The sequence below is a fragment of the Lacerta agilis genome, chromosome 1 (genome assembly GCF_009819535.1).
Source record: "Lacerta agilis isolate rLacAgi1 chromosome 1, rLacAgi1.pri, whole genome shotgun sequence".
NCBI lineage: Eukaryota > Metazoa > Chordata > Lepidosauria > Squamata > Lacertidae > Lacerta > Lacerta agilis.
The window spans coordinates 13,703,939-13,729,466 of record NC_046312.1 but is presented as its reverse complement, the minus strand read 5'-3'; the positions used below and the strand labels follow the sequence as shown (position 1 = coordinate 13,729,466).

Genomic DNA, 25,528 nt, shown 5'->3' with positions numbered 1-25,528 from the left:
CGGCGGCAGGAGGAACCGGGACTTTCGCTGGAGGAGGAGGAGGAGTCGGGGCGAGGGGCGAAAGGCATGAGCGCCGAGGCCCGGTGAAGCGGGGCTTGGGGTCCTTTGAGGGGGACAGAAGCCTCCCCTGGGCAGCTCTGAGAAAGGGTTCATCCTCCCCGACTCCGGTTTATCCCCCCCCTCTCTCACTTGGACTCTCTCTCTCTGCAGCGCCCCGAAGCTCCCCCCGCCCTTGCTCGCCCGCAGCCCCGTCCCCTCCCTCCTCAGAAGCGGCTCTGGTCTCCTCGTCTCCCTTCCTGCCCCCCCCCCTTCTCTAACACAGACACACACTTCTCTTTCTCCCCCACCCCTCTTTTTTGTGCTCCGTGAGAATCCCCGTCTTCTTTAATCCGCCGCCGCTGCCGCCTTCGAAGGATCCTAATCTTGTCTGTAGGATGATTCCTGAAGACTCCCGGGAGGATACAATGCTCCATTATCAGACTGGAATATAGATGAGAAACGGGGGTCGTGGTGGAGAAGGGGGAAGCAAGCCGGATTTCCCTCCCCACACTCCCCTTCTTTTCCCACCCACCCCCACCCTTGATGGTGGTGCTTCTTACCACTATCATGCAGTAAAAATGCATTTATTTTTGTAAATATATATATATACACACACATTATATATATATATATAAATAACTTCGGAGGGGGGAGGGTGTTAGGATTTTATATATCTGTATACACCATACGTTAGCTGGATTTTGCCATTGCAAACGGTGCTTCAGCGCAAGTGGATGAAAATGTCCACTAGAACTCCGCTTCCCACAGTGAATGAACTGCCCACCGTGAATGAAAACGTGAGTGTACTTCAGAATTGTCGATTGTTGTAATGAGAATTTTATAGTAAGCTGAATGCCTTTTTTTAAACGCCTGGTGTTAAATTTCACAGTATGCAGCACAGTATATTTTGCCTCCATCTTAAAAGATGTATCATGACATGGGTTATTAAATAGTGGGTGGAAATGTGCCGTTTTTCTATGATTAACAGCAGTCAAACTGTGATAACTGAAATCCTTTCAGAGGACATCTTGACATCACCTAGGGCATCCATTGCTCTACTGTTATGACATTCATTGTCTGGCAGCTGGACATCTGGTGACAGATGTTGTACAGGTTGTTGTGAAGAATGTTATCAGTAGGGAAGCTCTTATCAAGGCCTGCCTGCAGTCACCTCTTTAAACTTGGTCTCACTTCTACTTCTCTTTTTAAGTCCCTCACACTTTAGTCTTAAGTCTTTAGAATGTAACAGATAAACAGAACAGATGTTCTTGGGCATAAAATATGCTAATCATTACAAGTGGATCATGTATAAACTTAGAGTGGTAAAGAATGGTTCTTTTCCTCTGACAAAGATTGGATTGAGTGACCTAGATAACATATATTTCAAATCTGATTTGTATATCTCATCAGTGACCGCGTAAGCCCTTGTGTTGGCAGTCACTTAGGTGATTTTAAAGGGCCCCCCTCCTTTTGATCTAGATGTTGTATCTACCTTCATATATAGCATTTGAGGCGGGTTACATAAATGCTAAAGAAAATTGAATTATTTTCAAATGAAATATGTGAATTAAGAGGTATTTATGCTGTATTACAATAAAGGTTTGGACGTTTGGTGTCTCTGGAATTTGGAGAGGAAAAGTTGAATATTTTCTTTAACTTTTGGAACACCAGGTTTGCTATCAATATGATTTCAAATGCAAATTCCTTCTGTCAAAGAAATTGACAGCATATCCATTGATACAGGACTGAAGACACAAGTGACAAATCTACTGTGTGTGCTGCTTATCTGATAGCCAGTTTTACTGTAAACTTAAGAATCTCTGATAGGCTCCAAGAAAGATGGTGTTTTATTTATCTCATTTATGAATTGCCTCCCATAAAAGATCCCAAAGCAGTTAAACAATGAAAAATATATAAAAACAATTTCAAGTTCAGTACACCTATCTAGTTGGGAATAAAAATCTCCATTTAAAAGGCTTGTTGGAAAAGGAAGATCTTCAATAGGCTCTATCCACTGTTGAGAAAAATATATTTTGTGCTGTATGTTTGTTAGCTGGCCTATTCATTGTGATTGACTGAGGATACTTGCAACAAGCTTAGATACAGAGGTGGAAAATATGCTCAGTGGAACAATTGTTGCATTGTCAAGTCTTTGGATTTATTGACATAGTAGATAAAACTTCTCTATTCTTTGTTTACTTTAGTTTACAGATTATAAAAAGAACTAAAGGCTATATTCAGCCAGAGTTAATTAAGTAATTCAATTATAGAATCTTTGTGGACTTGATTCCAGGCCTCCAGAGTTGTCTTTTAGAGAAAATTGTCCTGTGTTCGACACCTCTGTAGTTCATTGTCAGTCTTGAGGTTTATTCAGTAGGTTTGACCACTTAACTCTTTTACTAGCTAGATCACTCACTAGTATCAGCAAGTTCATCAGGCTTAGAAGTATTTGGTGGGAACTGTCTTAATACCATTTTCCAGTGTGGATATTAAAGTTCTAGATTAGATAAATTCTTAAACTTATTGTGGATAGCCCATTTGTTTAAAATAAAAAAATTAAAACAGTATGCTGTTAGATTTTTTGCTTAGTTGCATTGCCTCTTCGATCATGTCCCAGCTTGCAAACTATGCTGAATTGGGTTGGTTGGTTTCGGAGGATGCACGTGGGTAGTAGTGAGTTTTAAAGTATCATTTATATTGAGGCCTGCACTTGACCATGCAAGTACTAGATTGCAGGAGGATCCTTAGCGTTAGATTACACAGCTCAGTGCTTTCTGATTGCATTTTATATTTGATAATTTAAATTTTACACCTGTAATTTCTTCAGGTTTAAAGATTCTTCCATTACAAGTGTGGTGACAGTGCTTAGTGGGGAAACAGGTAGGTCATTGGTTCTCAAAGGATGTGGTGCACCACACTGGTATGGCAGGAGAGGATAGCAAGTGTGGCAGGAAGATTCAGTGGCAATCATGAGAGTGATTCATGTTCTAATGTAGCTGCATTGTTTTATACATTCTGGATGTTCCATGGTCATAACAGTGTTTATCAAACTTGGGTCCTCAGCTGTTGTTGGACTACCACTCCATTCATCCCTGATCACTGGTCCTGCTAGCTAGAGATGATGGTAGCTGCAGTCCAACAACAGATGAGGACCCAGGTTTGAGAAACACAGCATTATAAAGTAGTTGTGCACTTAGTTATAAATCAAGCACTGCTAGGAGTTGTGTCTTCTTTTATTTCCATTGTATTTTTTACCAATAAAAAATTAGGTGTGGCATGAGCAAATTTCCATTCTGAAAGTGTGTCCTAAAGAAGGAAGCATAGAATGAAAACTGGGAATTAGGACCCAAGTATTGGTTAGACTTTTGAATCCCTGCGACGAGGTGAGCTCCTGTTGCTCGGTCCCAGCTCCTGCCCACCTAGCAGTTTGAAAGCACATCAAAGTGCAAGTAGATGAATAGGTACCGCTCCAGCGGGAAGGTAAACGGCATTTCCATGCGCTGCTCTGGTTCACCAGAAGCGGCTTAGTCATGCTGGCCACATGACCTGGAAGCTGTACGCCGGCTCCCTCGGCCAGTAACACGAGATGACCCTTTACCTTATTGGTTAGACTGCCTGCTCCCCTATATGTTCCCCCCCCCCAAATCTTTGAGGTCAGGTAGGACAACAGAGTTGTAATTGCTGATGGTGTGTTATGTAGCAACATGTGAGAAGGTGTCTTTTATAGTAGCACTCTGATGATGGAAAGCCCTTGTCTCACAGATTTGGGTCGTAAGTATTAGACACAATGTAAATACATTTTTAATTACTTGTCATTTGTTTTGTTGACTGCAAGAGATTTTTGTTGCTCCCAAAGTGCTATACTAGAATTTGATTTATTTTTGTGCTTTGCTTTTTTCTGTTGCTTTGTTTTAGTATGTCCTTTACTCTAGGATTGATTTTAATGAGGAACAGATTATAAATCACCTAAATAAATTACGAAATTGCTCTTTGGTTTAGTCATGCGACTGCCATCTGAATTTCTTTATACTAATTTTTTAAAGCTTATTTCTATTACCTGGGATGGATGTAATTGAGCCAATGCTGAACATTCCAAGGTAGCAGTCTACAACATTTATTGGCAAAGACAGATAATGTTTACTACAGTTTCGTATTAGTTTCTAGAAAAATGCTGAATGAGCATTGTTCTTGCCTGTGCTTGAAGTTGAACTATATTTAATTTTGAAGACATATCCTACAAGTCAGTGCAGAAGCCCATTTTTCTTTCGTAAAACCATTAGGCACAATGACGTTCTCCAAAATCAATTTAAGCTTTACAAATTATGAATGTCCAAAGACAGCCTTTGTGCTCTGAACTCAGATAGCTGATTCTGAATCTTGTCTTGATTCTTGAATTCTGACATTTATGGCTACTTCGTGTGAAATTAAACCTTCAGTTTCTGCTTAGAATTTATCTAGCTCAGATGTTGGGAACATTTGGTCCTCCAGATGTTGCTGAATGACAACTCCCATAAGCCCCAGCAAATATGAGCAGTAGCCAGAGATGATGGGACTTATGGTTCAGCAACAACTGGAGGCCCAAAGATTCCCCACATCTGATATAGTTGCAGCTCTGAGATGTTGTGTGCTCCACTGTTGTGCTTCTTCACATACCAGCAACAGCCTGTCCCTTCCTGTCAGAGACTGTAGCCTCCTGGGACTGTTCACACTTGGAGCTGGTTCACACATCACATTATTATTTGCATGCTGTGCATGCTGCTTAGAAGTTCCTGAGTTGCTCTTCCCCTGCTTCTTCTGCCATGCTAGGGAGACAACACCCCAGAGGATAGCTTTGTTATGTGTGAACTAGCACTTGTAGTTTGCTTCTGTTGAAGGATTGAGAGGCCAACATTTGTCCTTGGTTTAATGTATTCTTTTAGCCGGGCCTACCTGCAAGCAGTAGCTTTGAAACAAGGAAATGGGCATCTTCATGGTTTTTACACATGATGTGCATGGGTGTATGTAACCTGTGTGAAGTGATTATTGAGTTTTGTAGGTTAGATAATGTTCAGTTTGCGAGCAGTGTTAGAAACTCAAATATATAATCTAATCACCAAATGGCACCTTAAACCTAGTTTATAATGATCACCACAATGGAATCTCTAGGTACATCACCCCTGTGAAGTTTGTTGTTGTTGTTGTTCCTCATTTCATTTTTATACCACTCTATATTTTAAAAAACAAATCTCAAAGCAGTTTACAACACATTCAAACATAAAATAAAACAATCCAGAATAAAAACAAGTTCAAGCTTCAAGGAAAATATTTCAGATCCTTTCTAAGTGCTTTCCCCAGTCACCAACCTGGCACCCAGAGATCTCTGTGTGGTCGCTATTGGACCTGCACCAGTTGCAAAATGTGCATGGCACCTAGCTAATTTCTGACACTTTTTGCAAGACTGGCTTTATTTAATGCTGAAAATTAACACTCAGTGGCATTGCTGCATTGTTTTAACACTCGATTGGCTGGGGAAACTCAGATGGGCGGGGTACAAATAATAAATGATGATGATGATGATGATGATGAAGCAGTCTTTACACTGCTTCTCCAGCAGAAAATTGGATTACCATATATACTTGAGTATAAGCCTAGTTTTTCAGCACATTTTTTGTGCTGAAAAAGCTGCCCTCGGCTTATACTCGAGTGAGGCGGGTGGTGGGGGTGGCGAGAAAGAAGCCCTTTCTCTCCGCTCGTGCCGCCACCCGCTCTCCCCAGTCAACCATTCCTTAAGAAGTGTACAAGAACGGCGGTTCTTTACTCTCCCCAGGCAGCTTGTTCCATTCCTGAACTGCTCGCATAAATGCAAACTTGGCAAAGGAAGAAGAGGAAGGAGCAGCCCAAAGGGTTGCTTTCGGGCTGCTCGTTCCTCCTCCTCCACAGCGGCAAGGGTGAACCGGCTTATACTCGAGTCAATAAGCTTTCCCAGGTTTTTGTAGGAAAATTAGGTGCCTCGGTTTATATTCGGGTCGGCTTATACTCGGGTATATACGGTACTTTATTTTTTGAAAAAATAAATAAATATTGAGGTAGTTCAGGAGTGGCCCAGTAAGCTGACTTGGAAAGCATTGTTCTAAGGGGGAGGAACTCCTAATGCTTTCTGTTTGAATTGCATTTTTCTGGGTGCTATTTATTTAGGAACACAGGAAACAGCCTTAGCAAGTCAAACCACTGGTCCATGTAGCTCAGAATAATCTCTGCCCGCTGGTAGTGTCTCTCTCTAGGATTTCAAGTGGGGTCCTCTCTCAGCATTATTCAGAGATGCCAGGGATTGATCTTGGGAATTAGTTCACACAAAGCAGATTCTTTACCCAGAGCTATAGACCATCCTTTGTTTGTTTTTTGTTTGTATTTCTAGACCACCCTCCATCCCATAGGAAGTACTATCAAGGTTCCTGGAAGCTATTACACATTTTGTTCAGTCATTTTGAAGGCATATTTATGGCGTGATATGAAATCCATTTTCTGTACAGTCTGCTTGTACAGTGGCCTTGTGGATGTTATAGTGAATTGTGCTATAATAGCTGATCAATGAAAAGATACTGCATTGCCTTTGCTAATAGGTCTGTTTATATTGCCTGTTCTGTTCTGTAGTAACACTTTTGACATCAGCAGTGGGCATTGCTATGAAGTCTGGTCCACATTATACCTGCTGCCAGGCTGTGCATCGCTACTCTTTTCACAGTATGGTCTTATGCATTTTTATGTGGAGGTAAATTCCACTGTGTTCATTATTCCCTGGTTAGTTTGCATATGATTGTGCTATCAGTCAGATACTTATACAGTGGTACCTCTGGTTAAGTACTTAATTCGTTCCGGAGGTCCGTTCTTAACCTGAAACTGTTCTTAACCTGAAGACCACTTTAGCTAATGGGATCTCCCGCTGCTGCTGCGCTGCCAGAGCATGATTTCTGTTCTTATCCTGAAGCAAAGTTTGTAACCTGAAGCATTATTTCTGGAAACAAAATAGGAAACAAAATAGGAAATTCTTTCCAGTAGCACCTTAGAGACCAACTGAGTTTGTTCTTGGTATGAGCTTTCGTGTGCATGCACACTTCTTCAGATACACAGAAAGCTCATACCAAGAACATGCACACGAAAGCTCATACCAAGAACAAACTCAGTTGGTCTCTAAGGTGCTACTGGAAAGAATTTCCTATTTTGTTTCCTATTTTGTTTCGACTATGGCAGACCAACACGGCTACCGACCTGTAACATTATTTCTGGGTTAGCAGAGTGTAACCTGAAGTGTATGTAACCTGAAGCGTATGTAACCTGAAGCGTATGTAACCCGGGGTACCACTGTACCTGGAACTGCACTGTGGAATCAGAGATATCTACTGCATCAAAAAGGGCCTTTTGTGGCCATTCTTATCTTACAAAATATGCATACTTGGATAATCTGAATATGGATCTGCACATTTTAGGTCACTTGGTATGTACCAGTATGTCCTTGGTTATTTCAAGGCAATGGAATAATTGAGGTGGTATTATGTATCCCGCTTAGATTTGGAGTTTGACCTTTAAAATACTGAACTCCCAAAGCTCCTATTATAGATAGCCTTGGGGATCAAATCTGTAAGTAAACTTTTTCGCCAAAAATTGACTACTTAAAAATAGCACATCACTGAATCACAGGAAAAAAATCTGAACCGGGGGCTTTCCAACATCAGTCTCAGATCTTTGACCATTGGGTGTCCTTCTGGCTTCATACATAATTACTAACAATGGCTATATGGGAATTGAACTTAGTTTGCAGTTTTATTGATGATTCAGGCTTGACTACATCTTGCTCTTCAGCTGCTATATTTACACTTCAGTGCTGAGGTCAGTAAAAACTTGTTTTGATCAGTGAACAAAGTCAGTGTGACTTGGATGATATAGTAAATCTCGGACGTGTGCTACAGATTCTCACTTTTCTTAAAAACAAAATCCACTCTGAATGTTCCTGCACTACAATAAAGCTGTTGTGCTATTGCTGGATAATTCCTTATTCTGGATGTGTCACTTCTTTCTAGGCCCCCCCCCCACTTTATGCACCTTTATCTTTTTATTTTGTGATTAAATCTAATGCCACCTTCATATAGGCACCCAGATATTTGGGGTTATGCTGTTGTACTGTTCTAGTATTAAATTTGTGTTTTCCATGATTAATAGTAGCTAGGTTGTACTCATTATTTATAACATCACATTATTACAGCATACTTGTAGCCCAAACTAATGATTACTTCTGCTTACGTAACTAAGCAGGAGCTGAGAAAATAATAGTACAAGTGAGAGGCTGAATTTGGGCATTTTAATAGCCCTTGGCCTTAAAGGCCTTAAACTCTTTTGGCTGCCAGGCTGTTCCCATTTCTAGCTCCTTGGCATGATGCTGCCCAGCTTTGTCAGTCTTCCCCAGTCTGCAGGTTGGCTGCAGATGGGATTCTATATTTAGAGTATGTGTGCTTGCCTTTGACCTACACGGTTAAACTGTATGTGAAATGCAGTTACACTGACACATGAAAATGTTACAGTAAGAAGAACTCTGTTGATCACATATGCTGATGATCCAGTGAGTCATGTACCGGTACTTAGGCCTTGACAGGTCAATATTGTTAGCTTTCTGTTGGCTACTTAATGCACTACTGTCCTTGAATTATGCCCTTTTTGTGGGTTTAATAATTTCACGCTAGTTGCCTTTGAAGGTTTGATTTGTTGTTGTTGTTGTTCAGTCGTTCAGTCGTGTCCGACTCTTCGTGACCCCATGGACCAGAGTACGCCAGGCACGCCTATCCTCCACTGCCTCCCGCAGTTTGGCCAAACTCATGCCAGTCGCTTCGAGAACACTGTCCAACCATCTCATCCTCTGTCGTCCCCTTCTCCTTGTGCCCTCCATCTTTCCCAGCATCAGGGTCTTTTCTAGGGATTCTTCTCTTCTCATGAGGTGGCCAAAGTACTGGAGCCTCAACTTCAGGATCTGTCCTTCTAGTGAGCACTCAGGGCTGATTTCTTTGAGAATGGATAGGTTTGATCTTCTTGCAGTCCATGGGACTCTCAAGAGTCTCCTCCAGCACCATAATTCAAAAGCATCAATTCTTCGGCGATCAGCCTTCTTGATGGTCCAGCTCTCACTTCCGTACATTACTACTGGGAAAACCATAGCTTTAACTATACGGACCTTTGTCAGCAAGGTGATGTCTTTGCTTTTTAAGATGCTGTCTAGGTTTGTCATTGCTTTTCTCCCAAGAAGCAGGCGTCTTCTAATTTCGTGACTGCTGTCACCATCTGCAGTGATCATGGAACCCAAGAAAGTGAAATCTCTCACTGCCTCCATTTCTTCCCCTTCTATTTGCCAGGAGGTGATGGGACCAGTGGCCATGATCTTAGTTTTTTTGATGTTGAGCTTCAGACCATATTTTGCGCTCTCCTCTTTCACCCTCATTAAAAGGTTCTTTAATTCCTCCTCACTTTCTGCCATCAAGGTAGTATCATCAGCGTATCTGAGGTTGTTGATATTTTTTCCGGCAATCTTAATTCCTGTTTGGGATTCATCCAGTCCAGCCTTTCGCATGATGAATTCTGCATATAAGTTAAATAAGCAGGGAGACAATATACAGCCTTGTCGTACTCCTTTCCCAATTTTGAACCAATCAGTTGTTCCATATCCAGTTCTAACTGTAGCTTCTTGTCCCACATAGAGATTTCTCAGGAGACAAATGAGGTGATCCGGCACTCCCATTTCTTGAAGAACTTGCCATAGTTTGCTGTGGTCGACACAGTCAAATGCTTTGGCATAGTCAATGAAGCAGAAGTAGATGTTTTTCTGGAACTCTCTAGCTTTCTCCATAATCCAGCGCATGTTTGCAATTTGGTCTCTGGTTCCTCTGCCCCTTCGAAATCCAGCTTGCACTTCTGGGAGTTCTCGGTCCACATACTGCTTAAGCCTGCCTTGTAGAATTTTAAGCATAACCTTGCTAGCGTGTGAAATGAGTGCAATTGTGCGGTAGTTGGAGCATTCTTTGGCACTGCCCTTCTTTGGGATTGGGATGTAGACTGATCTTCTCCAATCCTCTGGCCATTGCTGAGTTTTCCAAACTTGCTGGCATATTGAGTGTAGCACCTTAACAGCATCATCTTTTAAAATTTTAAATAGTTCAGCTGGAATATCATCACTTCCACTGGCCTTGTTGTTAGCAAGGCTTTCTAAGGCCCATTTGACTTCACTCTCCAGGATGTCTGGCTCAAGGTCAGCAACCACATTACCTGGGATGTATGAGACCTCCATATCTTTCTGGTATAATTCCTCTGTGTATTCTTGCCACCTCTTCTTGATGTCTTCTGCTTCTGTTAGGTCCTTTCCACTTTTGTCCTTAATTGTGGTAATCTTTGTACGAAATGTTCCTTTCATATCTCCAATTTTCTTGAACAAATCTCTGGTTTTTCCCATACTGTTATTTTCCTCTATTTCTTTGCATTGCTCGTTTAGAAAGGCCCTCTTGTCTCTCCTTGCTATTCTTTGGAAATCTGCATTCAATTTCCTGTATCTTTCACGATCTCCCTCACATTTTGCTTGCCTTCTCTCCCCCGCTTGATTTGTTAGGGTGTACTTTTTAATGTGGAGGAAAAATTGGGATATGTTTTAAGGCGATCAAGCTATTTGTCGTAAAGATTATACTTTGCCTGCCGTCAACTTTTAAAACTGATTATTGTTTGGCAGGTATACCTGGCCAATCAGTTTAACAGTCTTAGGAGCTGTATGATTGGGAAGGAGAAGAAGCTAGTAGCCAAGAGAACATAAAGGATTGCCTTTGCACAATGACATTTTTCCCCCCATTTAAATTGGAGTGTGACTTTTGGTTACAATCTTCTGGCTGTCCTGTTGTCTAGCTCTTACACAAAATTGACCTTGGATTCATTTCACATTGAAGTAGCGCACAGTATCTCAAGGTGTATAACTGCAAAATACATTCCCCTGAATTTATTTTTAGGGACTGGTTTGTTTACAAAAGAACACTTGCCCCATCCCCATGATTTAACACCATATGAAAGAGAGTTTGTATAAAATAATGGAAATTATAAAATAATTTAATGTGTGGGAAAGAGCAATGGCTGCTCAGATTCTCTATTGGTAAAAGTTTTCACTGTGATTACATGATTATGGTAGACACGTTGCACTTGAAGTCTAAAATATTCATAACAAACCAAGTGCTTTGTGGATTCTGTGTTAATTCACTTGCATGGTTAAAACAACCTTGCAGAATATGAGCATGTGAAAATGAGTATATGAACAGAAATATAAATTTGGGCAAAGCCACAGTCCACAGAAGACCACAAGTTCTTTACTTACAAAATCCTACCAATGCGTTATCCATCAGTTTTTGCTGACCTCTTAAAAACTATCCACAGCCTTCCCCAAACCTTTTGGAGGGAACTTGCTTAGACTGCAATCAGTGTTCGAAATTAGCCAGGCGCCAGGCACGTTTTGCGACTGGCACAGGTCCAATTGCAACCATATGGAGATCTCTGGATGCTGGGTTGGCGACTGGGGAAAGCATGATGTCAGAGAAGGATCTGAAATATTTTCCTTGAAGCTTGAATTTGTTTTATTCTGCATTATTGTATTTGATGTTTTAATGTGTTGTCGTCCACTTTAAGATTTGTTCATTAAAATATAAAGTGGTATAGAAATCATCATCATCATCAATAATAACAATAATAATAAAGTAAGGTAAGGACCATTAGGTCCAGTCGCGGACGACTCTGAGGTTGCGCCGCTCATCTCGCTTTACTGGCCGAGGGAGCCGGAGTACAGCTTCTGGGTCATGTGGCCAGAATGACTAAGCCGCTTCTGGCGAACCAGAGCAGCGCACGGAAACACCGTTTACCTTCCCGCCGGAGTGGTACCTATTTATCTACTTGCACTTTGACGTGCTTTCGAACTGCTAGGTTGGCAGGAGCAGGGACCGAGCAACGGGACCTCACCCCGTCGCGGGATTCGAACCGCTGACCTTCTGATCGGCAAGCCCTAGGCTCAATGGTTTAGATCACAGTGCCACGGTGATGCTGGGATAATGAATTATCCCTAATAATAAAGTAGTCCATTGGAAAAAACAAAAACAAATGAAAACAGCGCCTAGACATTCCATTGTGGAGACCGTAACACAGGTTTAAGTCACCACATCTTGCTTCTGTCTGCACTATCCATAGGCTGAGCTGCTCTAATTTCATAGAAGCCAAGAGGATGAGTTGGGGACTTCAAGGGTAAGTGGATGAAATAAGATAGAAGGTGAGGCTGAGTGTCAAGGCCTTAAGGACAAAAGGCACCCTGAAAGAATATCAAAGCTGGAACAATACTACTGAGATTGAATTTTTCTATACAGTATAACAAAGACCATGTCCAAGGACAGTTTGTATCATTTTATGAACTTGTTCTACTATCCCAGCATCACTGTATTCATGATATGAAGTGAAAATAGGTTTCCTTTAGCTGTTCTATAACTTGCTACTTTAGGAAACAGAATTCTAAAAAAAGTTGGGATTTCAAATACATTTGTAATTTTGCAAGTTTTTTAAAAATAGTTTTGGCAAGAATGTAACAGATTACACCTAATTGTATTTGGTGCAGCTGAGAGTGATTATTTGCATTCTTTGTTGCCCAGCAAATTCTAAATGGCAACTGTTGAAACTAGGAAGAGTTGAACAATTTGCACTCTGAAGTACAGGGTAGATTTTCTTTTCTTTAAGTGAAGAAAATGCATTTAAAACATTAGGGTTTGTTGAATATAAGAAAGTAGTTATGTAACTATTATTGAATATAGTTGACTGTTCTCAGTTATGTATACACTTCTATTCACACTCCAAACACTATAGAGCACTGTGTTGTGAATAATACTTTGACTGAAATGGAGCTCACAGTGTTAGAAGTTGAGCTTAGGCTGGTTTAGGACGGTATTTTCCAAGTGTGAGTCTCCAACTGTTTTTGGACTACAACTCCCATTATCCCTAGTTAAGTAGGACCAAGTAGTCAGGGATGATGGGAACTGTAGTCCAAAAACAGCTGAAGACCCAAGTTTGGGAGACCCTGGTCTAGAGCTTAACAGAAATGTTTACTTTATTTTCCTAATCACCTGTCATGCCATATCATTTTTTGAAAGTTAAAATTATAAAATTGAAAATACTATTAGGCTGACCTACAAAAATCTCGTATAGATCTGAGTCACCTCCAAAACTCATGACCCACGGGCAGCAGTTGAAGGACCTATACAACCTTCAAGATAGCATGTTCTCTCTCAGGATCAGTTAAACAATCACAATCTTTCTCTCCCCACCCCCAAAGTATTTACACAGGCTTTTATTCCATCAGTTAGTGCATATAATTCTTACCAATGCTTGGTCTGGCATGAAACTTGTACAATAGCTGTGCATTATTTCCAAGTTATGGAATTATTATGGGAAGAGGGGAAACTACAAACAAGCTGTTACCTGCATACATATTATTATTATTATTATTATTATTAATTATTTAAAATGTGTGCAGATGAACAGATATGGCCCTCTTTTGTTCAGAGAGGCTTCTGAGTATTCTGACACAGGATTGCGCTATATTCTTTAACTTCCGTATCTTCCCTTGATCAGTGATAACCTTCTCGCAGGCAGATTCCCTTAAGCCTCAAAAATTACTCTTGCTTCAGATGTTACTTTGTTCCCATCTCCCCCTCAACATGAGAATGTCAGCAATAAATATATGGTGGAAAAAATGGGTTCCCATTTGGGCTAATGGAGCAGATTTGGGTGGGGGCATGGGGAGAAAATAGGAGATGGAGGAGAAATTCCATTGCATAAGTGGAAATCTTTTTGCTAATGGAACTACTTTGTTGGATATCACTCAGGGTGTTCATGTGTTAAATTACCGGGTATGTGGGTTTGTGTGTGTGTGTGTGGAGGTTTTAGTGTGGAGTGGGAGGCAATATGGGCAGGGTATTTGTGGGGCTTGCTGCATGGGATGGGGCTCTGTAGTGCATGTATCAGTGTTCAAAATTAGCCAGGCATATTATGCACCTGTTGGCCACTTGCACCAACTTACCCACCCCACTGCCCAGGAATATTCCTATGTTATGAATGGTCTGTGTCACCATTAATAAAGAGAGGTAGGAATAGGGCAATATATATGTGGACTGTCCCTGGATAAAGTGACTTTCCTTATTTAAATTCTCAAAGTTCTTAAACTAACTCAAGGTTGTCATATGAACTAACCAGATGTTTAACCAATCACAGGCAGGCAGTCCTTTGAAAAATAGGACTTTAGAGCGGTCTTGCCCCCAAATGGCAACTAGATATCCTGCTTTTGTGATAAATATGAAAGATCACATTGGGTAGATAATGTATGCAAAGTTTCAAGTTAAGTAGCCCAACAGATGTAATTTCTGTATGCTATGGAATGATGACAGAATGACAGCCTTGTTTTTGATGCTCCTGTAATAGAGATGCTTGACTACCCAAATGCTGTTGAGCACAAATACTTGGGTCTTTCTGACCTGAAATTTAACATATTACCTTTATTGTGTTCTATTTCCAAATCAAACACATTTAAAGAATTCCCAAGAAATAGTGATAATGTTGGTTGGATTTATTCATATTTTTGGATAATTCACTTTTCTAGAGAGATCACTTTCCACTAATTGACTCACTACAGCATCTCTCTGGATGGAGCAGGTTGCTACCTACACAACTCCCTGTCTAGACTACAGAACATGGGTATAGCCAGGATTTTTGTTGTGGGGGCAGGCTTTTGTGGGGGGGGGGACAGAACTTCAGATTTGTATTGATTTAGGGGAGCAGCAGCTGCCCCTACCCGCCCCCAGCTATGCCCATGCTACAGAAGTGTGTTCATGCAGTTAGGGAAGGGAATTGTGTAGAGTGCAAATACAAATTATGTGGTAGGGTAAAACTGAAGGCATGTAAGATGTATCCTCAGTTACTCCTGCACACTTGCTCTTAAAGGTTTATTGCTTTATAATTTAATCATGTACTGCTAGCTGCTTGAGTTTATTTGGGATCCAGAGATATATCTTAATGATGATTCTTTTTACTATAGCTGAAATATTTCATAGATACGTTTTGCATTATTTAACTTGAACATATGAATTATTTCTGTTGCCTTTTGTGCTTAGGTGAGCATTTGCACTTACAACTTCCCTGCAGAATACAATAAATATAAGTTTCCTAAAATAAACTAATTCTTCTAAGCATGCACGTAGTTTATATTATAAGATTTTTTTCCCTTCAGCGGGTATAATATTTCATATGGCAGGTTTTTCATCTTCAGGTTACTTTTAGAATAGTCAATCATGAAATTTTTAACCTTGGTGAATGGTTGTTCTTTGAGTTGCTGTTAATGTTTGCAATGTGCTAACTTTTTTGCAGTATGTACAAATGAAAGTTGGCACAAGTATCTCCTTAAAATTCCAACACCACACTTCCTAGGTTTTATTTTTGTTCATTTTTTCTTTTCTTGCTTTCCTTCATGCTTATTTCTAAATGGGAAAGGATGCCGGAACATCAGTAGGGGAAAGCTTTTCTGAAAAGGTGGGTTATAAATTTTGTTCAAAAAGCTGGCTTGTTTCTGCCTTTTTTCTATGTATACATGTTACGCAATTTGTTTCTCTCTCTTTAGTTTGCTGCTTTATTCCTGTCCCTCCCGAAGATAAGATCTTGCTCATTCGATGACAAGGAAGTAGCTTGTTGTGAAATCCCAAACCCTGTCCATAAGCATTTTGTAGACTTTTAAAGTTTTTTAAACTGGAGTAGGCAGTGACTCCCATCACAAGGACAAAATCTACACCCCTTCTTGCTTTGTCAGGATAGTTTCGTTCGAGCAGGGCTTGTCAGCTTTTATCTGTGCTACTTTCTTCCTGTATATTGCTGACTTCTCAGTGGCTGCCAGCTCTTAATTCAGATTCTGGATCAATTTTCCACAATGAAGGATTTGAATACACATAAATGAAGGCTTGACTATTTCTATTAAAAATAAAAAGGTTTCCTCATCTTGTTTTCTGACCTGTACTGTGCCCTGTTCCATATTTTGACTTTGAGCACTGCAGAAGTTTTGGTGCTTTTGGTGGGATATCCAAATGGCACCCCCATTATCTTAAATAATGGGCAGCTTTTGCCTGTTTAATGGTACCCCAAAATCTGTTACTATAGAGGTAAATCCTAAGCTGCCTCATTGTGTCTAATGGTAGGGAGCGTGGGCTGCCCAGGAACACAACATAGTCTTCATGCAATGATGTTTCTAGGGTTTACTTTCCCACTAGCTTTTGATCCATTGGCTTCTTCACTTGGCACTGAAATACAGAGAACTCAACACAAAAGTTTCAGCATCTGAACAAAGACTGCTGATTATATTGCACACATTATGTAACACACTGTGTTTTTTTTATTAGTTCTTGAGGCTCTCCCACTACTTCCATCAGTAATTAAAAACCAAAGCCCTGCATCCGATGGAAGGATAAGCTGGTTGGGTCAGGGCCCATCAGGTTGGAAGTGATGGATAAAATGATGTAAGGATAATAGGGAGAAAAGATAAATGAGATGGGGTGGCATTTGGATATAAATTGTGATGTATGTTGGAAAAGATAGAAGAAAAATGAAAATAGAATGGCTGAAGACTGAAGCGAGGAAACGAGAAAATGTGGTGTCCCAAATATGGTTTCTAAAGGGAAGTGAACTCTTTGCATGGTTTTTTATTTTATCACCTTTATGTGCTAGTTTACCATATTTTTCCACAGAGCCTTTCACCTTATTCTCAAGCTCAGGACTAAAGAAAAAATGCTGTAAAAATCTCAAAACAACACAATTATTTCCCTTTATGAACAGCATAGGAGGACCTGTTGTGTGCCCACACAGCTAAAGCTGCTAGTGTAGGTTATTTAGAATCTTGTAAAAAAAATTTTTTTTACTTCAGAAGGAATGCTATTGTCCATGCACAACATACTTGATGTTTAGAATAAGAGAGATTAAATTCATCTTACATTGGCAGCAAGTTCTTTTTCACTTTGTTTTGCCAGCAGATAGTCTTTGAGGTGTTTTTGGCAAGATGCCACAGCTACTAAACTAAAATGAAGTCTCTACAGTTGTCTTGATGGCTAATATTTACTGCCAATGAGATGATCCTTAACATAGTAGAAACTAGTAGTGCATCAGATTTGAGTGAATCCCAAATCCAGGCCAAAGCAGGAGCTTTCAGAAGCACCTTGAACTAAAGTATGGACCTTGAAGTGATCTGGGCCAATTCAGAGATACGGGTGTGTAATAAAGCCATGCATTGTATCTGCACAGTTTTAAACATTTCAACCCAAGCTTGCCCTATACGAAAAGTGTGTGGGTGGTCGGAGGAAGAGCTCTTTTGTCAATGACAGGACTAATTTAAGGGAATAGATTTTATTCAGTGAAAACATCTCACTGGCACAAGGACTTGCACACAAAAACTTCCCCACTGCTCTCCCTGTGCCTCATAGCCCTCCAGATCTGCTTTGATTGGGGGAAGCTCCAGAACAGATTGGTGGGGGGAGTTTGAGAAGGGAGGCAACCAGTGCTGTGCAAGCAGAAGTTCTTGCGTGAATGGGCTGGCTTCTCTACTTTAGATACAATACCCAATGATTTTACCAGAGCTTTTTAATCACAGCTCTTTAGCAAAGGGCTTTTGGTTAGTGCACACCCTTAGTAGAAAGTGCTGCACACTTTCAGTGTAGAGAAACAATTTAGGTGCATGTTTGTAAGGTAACAGTATCACAGTTCGCTTATTTTGTCTAGCTACTTGGGCCAGAATGTATTCTCAATGACCGGTCATTTTTCTCATCTTCTTTTTCCCTTCCCCCCTCTCTCTTTCTGTGTGTGTGTACAGATGCACATCCCATAAATGTCAGAGCAAATAGGCCAGTTTAGGCTTTGCCAAGTGCTACATCATCCTGTACATTTGCCACCTCCCCTTTAAAGACAAATAGAACACGACGCACCATTTCAGTTGTTTCGCCATTCAAAACCTTCTGCTACTTTGTTTGTGCGTCAGCCACTTCATACATTTTCACATCACTTATTCAGTACTTAATTTCCCTTTCTTTAGGACTTAATAGTGGGAAAAGGCAGAATAAAGCTATTGTTATCACTGTAGATGTGGCCGTTCTATACATTTCTACTTGTTACTCAGTTGGCTTTTGATAGCAGTTGGCTTACGTTCTTATATTTCTTTATTATTTCTTATACATTAACACTTCTGCTCCTTCAGATTAAGCGATTTTAGTGGCAAGACCTCTAAAAATAGTGATAAAATTAGATAATTTAGCTGTGGTCCTCTGGATGCAGAATATAGTGGCATCATTGATGTTACTGAGTTTGTCTAAAACTGGTGCCTGCATTTCATCATGTCTTTGTCTTGCAGATACAATGTAGAAAATTCTAGGGAATTCTTTTTATACCCTAAGCAATGTTTCTGTAGATATTATTAGTAACATATTTTAAAGACGTTTAGAAAAGAGATTTTGTGAAAAATGTAGGAAGTTGCTACCTTGGTTCACCTAGCAATTGTCTTCTCCAGGTTTAGCCAACATGTCAATGTCCTCTTGCTGTTGTTTGACTTCCAACTCCCTGCCAGTGGTCAGGGATGATGGGTGTTGTAGTCCAACAGCATCTGGAGAGTATCATGTTGGCTACGTCTGGTCTACACAGGCTTTCTAGGTTGTCAAATAGATATTTTGCAGCCCTATCAGGAGATACCAGGAATTGAACCTGGAACTTCCTGCATTTGAGAGATGTGCTCTGCTACTGAGCTACAGCCCTTGTTGAAAGAGGAACAATGATTCACTTCCATTTTGTTATGTTCTACAGCTTCATCAGTGTGCACTGTGAAATACAAGGAAAATATAAGAAAAGCAGGTCTCTGCCTCAGTGAGGTTACCACCTGCATTTGGACAGTGTGGAGAGGGGGTTGGATGGAGAAGCCAGAATAGCTTAACAAATGGAAACAGGAAAAAGGTAGAAGGAGGTTTGAGCAAATAGATTTACACATACTTGGGCTCTGTTTCTGTTGGAGTTTGTGGACCAAAACAAAGCCTAACAATGCAGTTATATACACATCTACTCAAAAGACAGTTTGGTTGAGTTCACTGAGGTTTACTCCTAAGTAAGTGGGTATGACTGTAGCCTATATGTACGTGGCTGCACCTGCCCACAATTGTTCTATGTTAATGCCAACTTTCCTTTTTGATGATTCCTTAAGACACATTTGCCAAATCCTGAAATGCACTGTTTAGAGGGTGAAGCTAATAATCAGTTCCTTGGATGCCACAAGAGCACTACAGATCTTATACAGTGGTATCTCGGGTTACAAACACTTCGGGTTACAAACTCAGCTAACCATGAAGTAGTACCTTGGGTTGAGAACTTTGCCCCAGGATGAGAACGGAAATTGCCTGCCAGCGGCAGTGAGGGGCCCCATTAGCAAAAGCACACACAGTTTGGGGTTAAGAATGGACCTCCAGAACGAATTAAGTTCGTAACCCGAGGTACCAGTGTACTTGGATAATACTGAGGAACTGTTGATGGGCATACAGCATATTATTATGTATCATGGTTTGTATCCCTCCATGAATTTGTTCATTTCCCTTTTATGATGACAAAAGTGTGTGAAACACTGTTTTGTCTGCCCTGATCTACTGCCCCATTAATTTAAATGTGATCGCCAAGTTCTAGTTCATTGGAGTCTGTTCTCTCTTTGATTTGGAACAATGTTTTCCAAAGTACATTATCTTAAATATGTGTATTTCTTTGTTACAGCATACCTCTCATGGCGAAGGACGGCAGGAAGCTCCCCCTCGACCTAGTCGGTCTGGTGCCCGCTGTAGGAATTCTATAGCTTCCTGTGCAGAGGAACAACCCCATATTGGGAATTACCGGCTTCTTAAAACAATTGGAAAGGGGAATTTTGCAAAAGTCAAACTGGCCAGACACATTCTTACTGGCAGAGAGGTACAGTGTTGTTCATGTTTCGAAAACAAAAATCTATTTTAAATATGCCTAAGCATAAAAGAGCAGCCAATATATTGTAAACCTCCCTGTGATTTTCAGATGAAGAGCAATATACAAATTTAATTACCATAATTAATGCTGCTGCTGCTGCTGGTACTACTACTACTACTACTAATATTTTGGCTTTATCAGGAAGTCCCTAACACAGCGATTTCCAGCAAATGCAGTAATAGTGTGAACTTAGCACATAATCATGTTACCTAAAAAATACGTATGAATACCCCATCTTTATATTGCATAAAAAACCCCAAAGGTTTGATCCAAAGAAGATACTTTTCCAGATTGAAATGTATGTAAGCCAAAATAGAGAGAATATCGTTTATTGCAAAAATAAATAAATAAATTGCAGCTCATGGGTTTCCCACCTCTTGACTCAAATGAATTTCTGTGCTTCATAGATATTCTTGGCAATATTTTGCCAACACTCTCTAAATCTTTTTTAGGAATAGAATTGAACCATCAGTTTTGTAAATTAGTGTCACCTGGAAAAACCAGCTAGCTAAATATAGTAGTGGTTCAACTGCCCCTGTTCTGTGGAATAGGATTTCTGCTGAGATGCAACAGGTGCTCATTATCTGAACTTTCCAGTTCTAATCAAAGACATTTTTGTTTTGACAGGCTTTCCCAGCTGAGTAAATGGGCCTTTGCCCTGAGTGTCTATTTTGTATTGTTTTAGTTTTGTTTTAAATGTATTGACTGTTGTTGTGTGTTGTTGTGTCTTTTTAAAAGGTCTAGGACCAATTGTAGTCCAGCTTAGTTTTCAGTTTTGATAATCTAAAATTGAGGTTATGTTCCTTTGGTTAACCTGGATCTGCCATACTTGAGTAGCTTTGTGTCATACTTCAGGAGTTCTTGCTGCTTATGGTGCTGCCACTTTGACTTGGCATCATTGTGCTGAATAAAATACTAATTCCTATAGACAAAAATAAAGGAACTCAAATATGCGGACATCTTCCTGATTCAGCTGTGTCCTACAATTTTACATTCTCCACATGCACTTAACAGTGAATGTGCTATTAGGTCACATATTTGTTTTAGTCTCCAGATACTTTTCTGAAAGCTACTTCAGAAGTAGATGGATGACTTAATCTGATAATGAGTGTCTGTCCAGAGGGTACTCGAGATAATCTAATATAAAATACGTTTGCAAATCCAGGCTAACGTATTGTTTTAAAGAAAAGCTAGGGCTGAATAATAGCCATGACCTATTGTTGCTGCTCAACTGCTGGTCTTCGCTTTTGAGGATTCCTAGCATTTAAAAAGTTACCTTTTGAAATGAGCACCTAGAAGTGCAACAGAATTCAGTGTGGATCACAGGCAAGCGTGATAACACTAGTTACGAAAGGAAGGCCAATCTGCCAACAGACAGCTGTCTTATACTAGCTGATGTTTGTGAGTAGCTTTGCAGCTTCCCCCAAGTGTATGGTGCTACAGTTATTCTGGTCTGGAGGTGATAAAGCTATGGATCAGTGTGCATCTGGTGAGTCGCAGAAGGGGCTTGCAGCATTGTGTCGTCTTTACCAGGATTGGCTGCTGTGTGTAGGGATGATCTGTGTTGAACACATTGTTGAAAGTTGAATCAAGGCAAAGAGGCTTATAGCTCAGTGTAACGCTTGTGTAGAAACTTCTGTTAAAGTTGATTGTCTGAGATGCAGCAGCCGCTTAGAAAGGAAGGAAGGAAATTGAAATTTCATCATCTGCAGATAGAAAGTTCAGTGTACACTGTGAGAAGCTTTTAAATCTTCCCCGGTGTATTAAAACTTTCAAATTTGGTGTATGCCAAGGGATTTAACAACTCTTCTTGATGAAGAGCGCTGTAAAAGTGCTTTAAATGATTGAGATATGTGAATAAAGAGAATTTTTCTTCCTCTCTCATATGCTGAGCTGATCCACAGATTTCTTCTTACGTGCGGGACAACAGGCTGAATTTCTATCTATTAGGAACAGCTAAACAGAGTAGCAGTCACTAAACATGGTTAACTGAACACCTCATAAATTTGCTGAGGTGACATGCCCTTGGGACAAAACTGAATTGTCTTAAATTGCCTTAAGGGTACCCTTGAGTCTTTGGCATTCTTTCAAAGGCTGGGTTCATAATTCTTTTTTCTGTTTGAGAATTACACCTGCTCTACCAGTGCTGTTGCCTCTAGTATACAGTATAGAACAGTCCCTAGCTGCTGCCGCTGTACCCATTGCTCTTTCTCTTTTGCTGCTACTGAGGCTGAGATATTGAACTGAGCTTCTGAATGTGGGGTGAACTGGCACCAGGAATTAAATTTAACTCAAAACATCTTCTGAAAAATTGATCTTGTATTAGTTTTGCAAACATGGCTTTTCTAATTTGCCCCTCTTTTCCTAATGTAACTATGTCTGTCTAAGTATGTGTAGCAATTTCATTTGATTGGATCCAGTGTTCCATTCATGGCTCAGTACTTGAAAGAGAGGGATTTATTCTTCCTGTTCTTTGCAAATCACCATATTGCCCTATATCATTCTCTCTATATCAGATGTTCAGGTGTAAGTGCTATTGCTTATAATAGTAATTTTCTATGTATTTACTTACTTATATCCTGCCCTTCAGACTGGGTTGCCCCAGGCATTCTGGGCGGCTTAGGTATGAGTAGGCTTAGGGAAATCTTTAGGGTTTAGAGAGATATTATATTTAATAGATAAAATAATAAATAAAATACCATGGAAATTATTGTTTTCATTTGTTACTATGTTATGTATTTTTGTGTTTTTATATTGTAAACCAGCCTGTGATCCTCAGATTAAGGGCAGCAGAATAAAAAACAAGATATTCCCAGTGGGGGCTGAGCATGTTTAGTGACCATGGAATAATGGCTGTTAAAGAGGGACAGAATAGTGTGTCATAGAGGGCTTGATGGACAGAGGCGAGCAGTAAACAGGAACACGACACTGCAACATATTTTTGTGCAGGTCCCAAGCAACAATATTTAGAACCTCTTTCAGATCTCATTAATGATAAACTAATGTGAGCCCTGAATTATTTCCTATCCGGTTAAGTTTATTTGTGTTTTGTTTTGGTGGCCAAGTCGCATGTTTGCTTTTTGAGCACCAACTCCATTTTATAGGATGCTGATGACTGCCCCCAGGTTAGGTTCTCAGAAATACAGGTGCCACACAAGTTGCATGTGGTGGAATGCAACTTATGATTGATTTTGGACAAAGATTATGTGATACTCCTATGGAAGCTCATGATAGATTCACAGCATCCCCGATCCATAGGATTTAAGTACTTCAGATCATGTCAGATGTGTTTGTCATTTTGTATTGTGCAGTCTCTACTCAAAGGGTTGTGCACTTATCATCACCAATATCTCTGAACTGTAACCTGAAATCATTTGTTAACAAATATTAACTGTGAACCATTTTCTCTCTAGGTTGCAATAAAAATAATCGACAAAACACAGTTGAACCCAACTAGTCTACAGAAGGTAGGTTCACTTAGTTGTTTAGTCATTCAGGTATTTTAGTTCATTTCCCTTTGTAGTATTTTTCATGTTAGCCCTGACTTAGTTTTAACTTTGTGTTAGCATTTTTCGATGAAGTCCACAGTCCATGGTGGTTTTAACTTAATGCTGACTTTTTCCTGCATTTTGCAGGGAGTGGGAGAAAGTGCACAGTCTTATCTGATGAATTTGATCCCATTTGAGCTAGAAATTTACACACGAAAAATGTCTGAAATAACACCTGCCAGTCTTATTTCCTTATTCTGGTACTCCAAACTGCTGTATAAACTGAACAAGAGCCTCTGTTTCTTCTGCTGTTTTGTCTTATGGGCAAAATGTATTAAACATTAAGCATTTACTGGGATGCACTTTCTTAGACTGGAGCTGCACATTTGTTTATTTATTTTACTAGACGTCTTTCCTGCCTTGCACCATGTTTCAGGGCAGTTTACAACTGTGGAATATGCAATTATAAAACAGTTGTTACCATAAAACAAGTCTAAAAGCAACTTAAAACATTTCCATGTAGAAACAATACAAACATTTTAAAAACAGTTCCACATATAATAAAACCAGTTAAAATAGTACCAATACAGATACAAAGTGAATGACAGATTCAAGTCTGGGAACCCAACTCCTGTGGAAAAACTAAAAAGCAGCAAGATGGAGTTGGGGCTTAACCTATCCCCTTCCCTCCCTGCAGCCCTTCTCAATCCAATTGGATTTTTTTTTTTAATGCTGCAAGCCCAAGTCAGGAATCTTTACTGGGGAAAGCAACCTGGGTATGGCTTTCAGGTGAAAAGTGGGGAGGACTTACTACTCCAACCTCCCCATGGTTTCTCTCTTGGAGATTGTACACTTTTCCCTGCTTCCTTTCAGCTGTTCGTGGTAACCTGGATTGTTGCTAGACTTTCAGACTATAAAATTATGCTGCTTTGCATACAGCTTTTTATAGTTTTGTAGTTTGTATGCTGACTCACCATATTTTTCCACCATACTATTCTAGCAATGCCCTAATATATCTCTAAGGAGAGTCGTTGGTTTAATACAAAACCACTTGATTGCTCTCCCTCCTTTAGCATTAAGGGCAGCTTTTAGAAAATAATCAAGAAAATGCCTGAGAGTACCAACCATCTAGAATCCTGGGTTTCTTGAAAGGATGTGAGAGCAGAACACTCGTTTGCAGAGAATTGCAAGATTACTGCACTTCCTAGGAACCAGACTTTTCATTCTAGGGGAGCCTTCAAAAGCTGGACACCCACACCCTCCAAATTATATGTTCTGTCTATCATGTACAGTCGTACCTCGGATTATGTACTTAATTGGTTCTGGGTCGCTGTACGTAACCTAAAACGTATGTAACCCGAAAAACGCGCTTTGCGCATGTGCAAAGTGCACAGAACGCTTCTGCGCATGCACGGATTGCGCATGCGGCGGATTACACTTCCGGGTTACGGGAGTTCATAACCCAAAAAGTATGCAACCAGAAGTGTACGTAACCCAAGGTATGACTGTACTTTATTTGTCAATGCTTCAATGGAAATTGCATTGTTTGTGAGGCAAGAACTAAAAATATTTAAACTTGGATTCAAATTTGCAAATTAATGAATGTGCATTTAGTAGAAGGCAAATAGCCTAGCAACATAATGCAACAATAGACTTTTATACACAAAGAAAAGAAAAGAAAAGAACGACAGATGGCTAAACTGCTTCTTCTTTTTTTGTAGGTCCCACTTTTTCTTCTGTGTAGGCATATCTGGAAACTTAAGAGGACCAGAGTTTTCCCCTCCTCCTCGATATAATTTTAAACCCCAAAGGAGTTTAGGAATCCTTTTGTGATGTTGCCCTCTGAGTGATTGGCTACCATCAGTCTCAGGAATAGATTTAACAATTTGCTAAATATATACATAACCTCC

The 25,528-nt window shown here is 40.1% G+C and overlaps 1 protein-coding gene across 5 annotated transcripts in view; it reads left to right on the top strand.

Annotated features, from left to right (window-relative positions):
* The first annotated feature begins 663 nt into the window (after positions 1-663).
* Positions 664-25,528, top strand: part of MARK3 (microtubule affinity regulating kinase 3) — a 71,061-nt gene continuing 46,196 nt past the window's right edge. For 4 of the 5 annotated variants that reach the window (XM_033139122.1, XM_033139096.1, XM_033139113.1 and 1 more), the window contains exons 1-4: positions 664-836; positions 15,604-15,642; positions 19,888-20,079; positions 23,544-23,597. In XM_033139122.1, coding sequence (XP_032995013.1) covers positions 774-836; positions 15,604-15,642; positions 19,888-20,079; positions 23,544-23,597 — 348 coding nt within the window. In that variant the 5' untranslated portion in view covers positions 664-773. The remainder of the gene's footprint in view (positions 837-15,603; positions 15,643-19,887; positions 20,080-23,543; positions 23,598-25,528) is intronic. The other variant, XM_033139105.1, reaches the window with a different exon arrangement.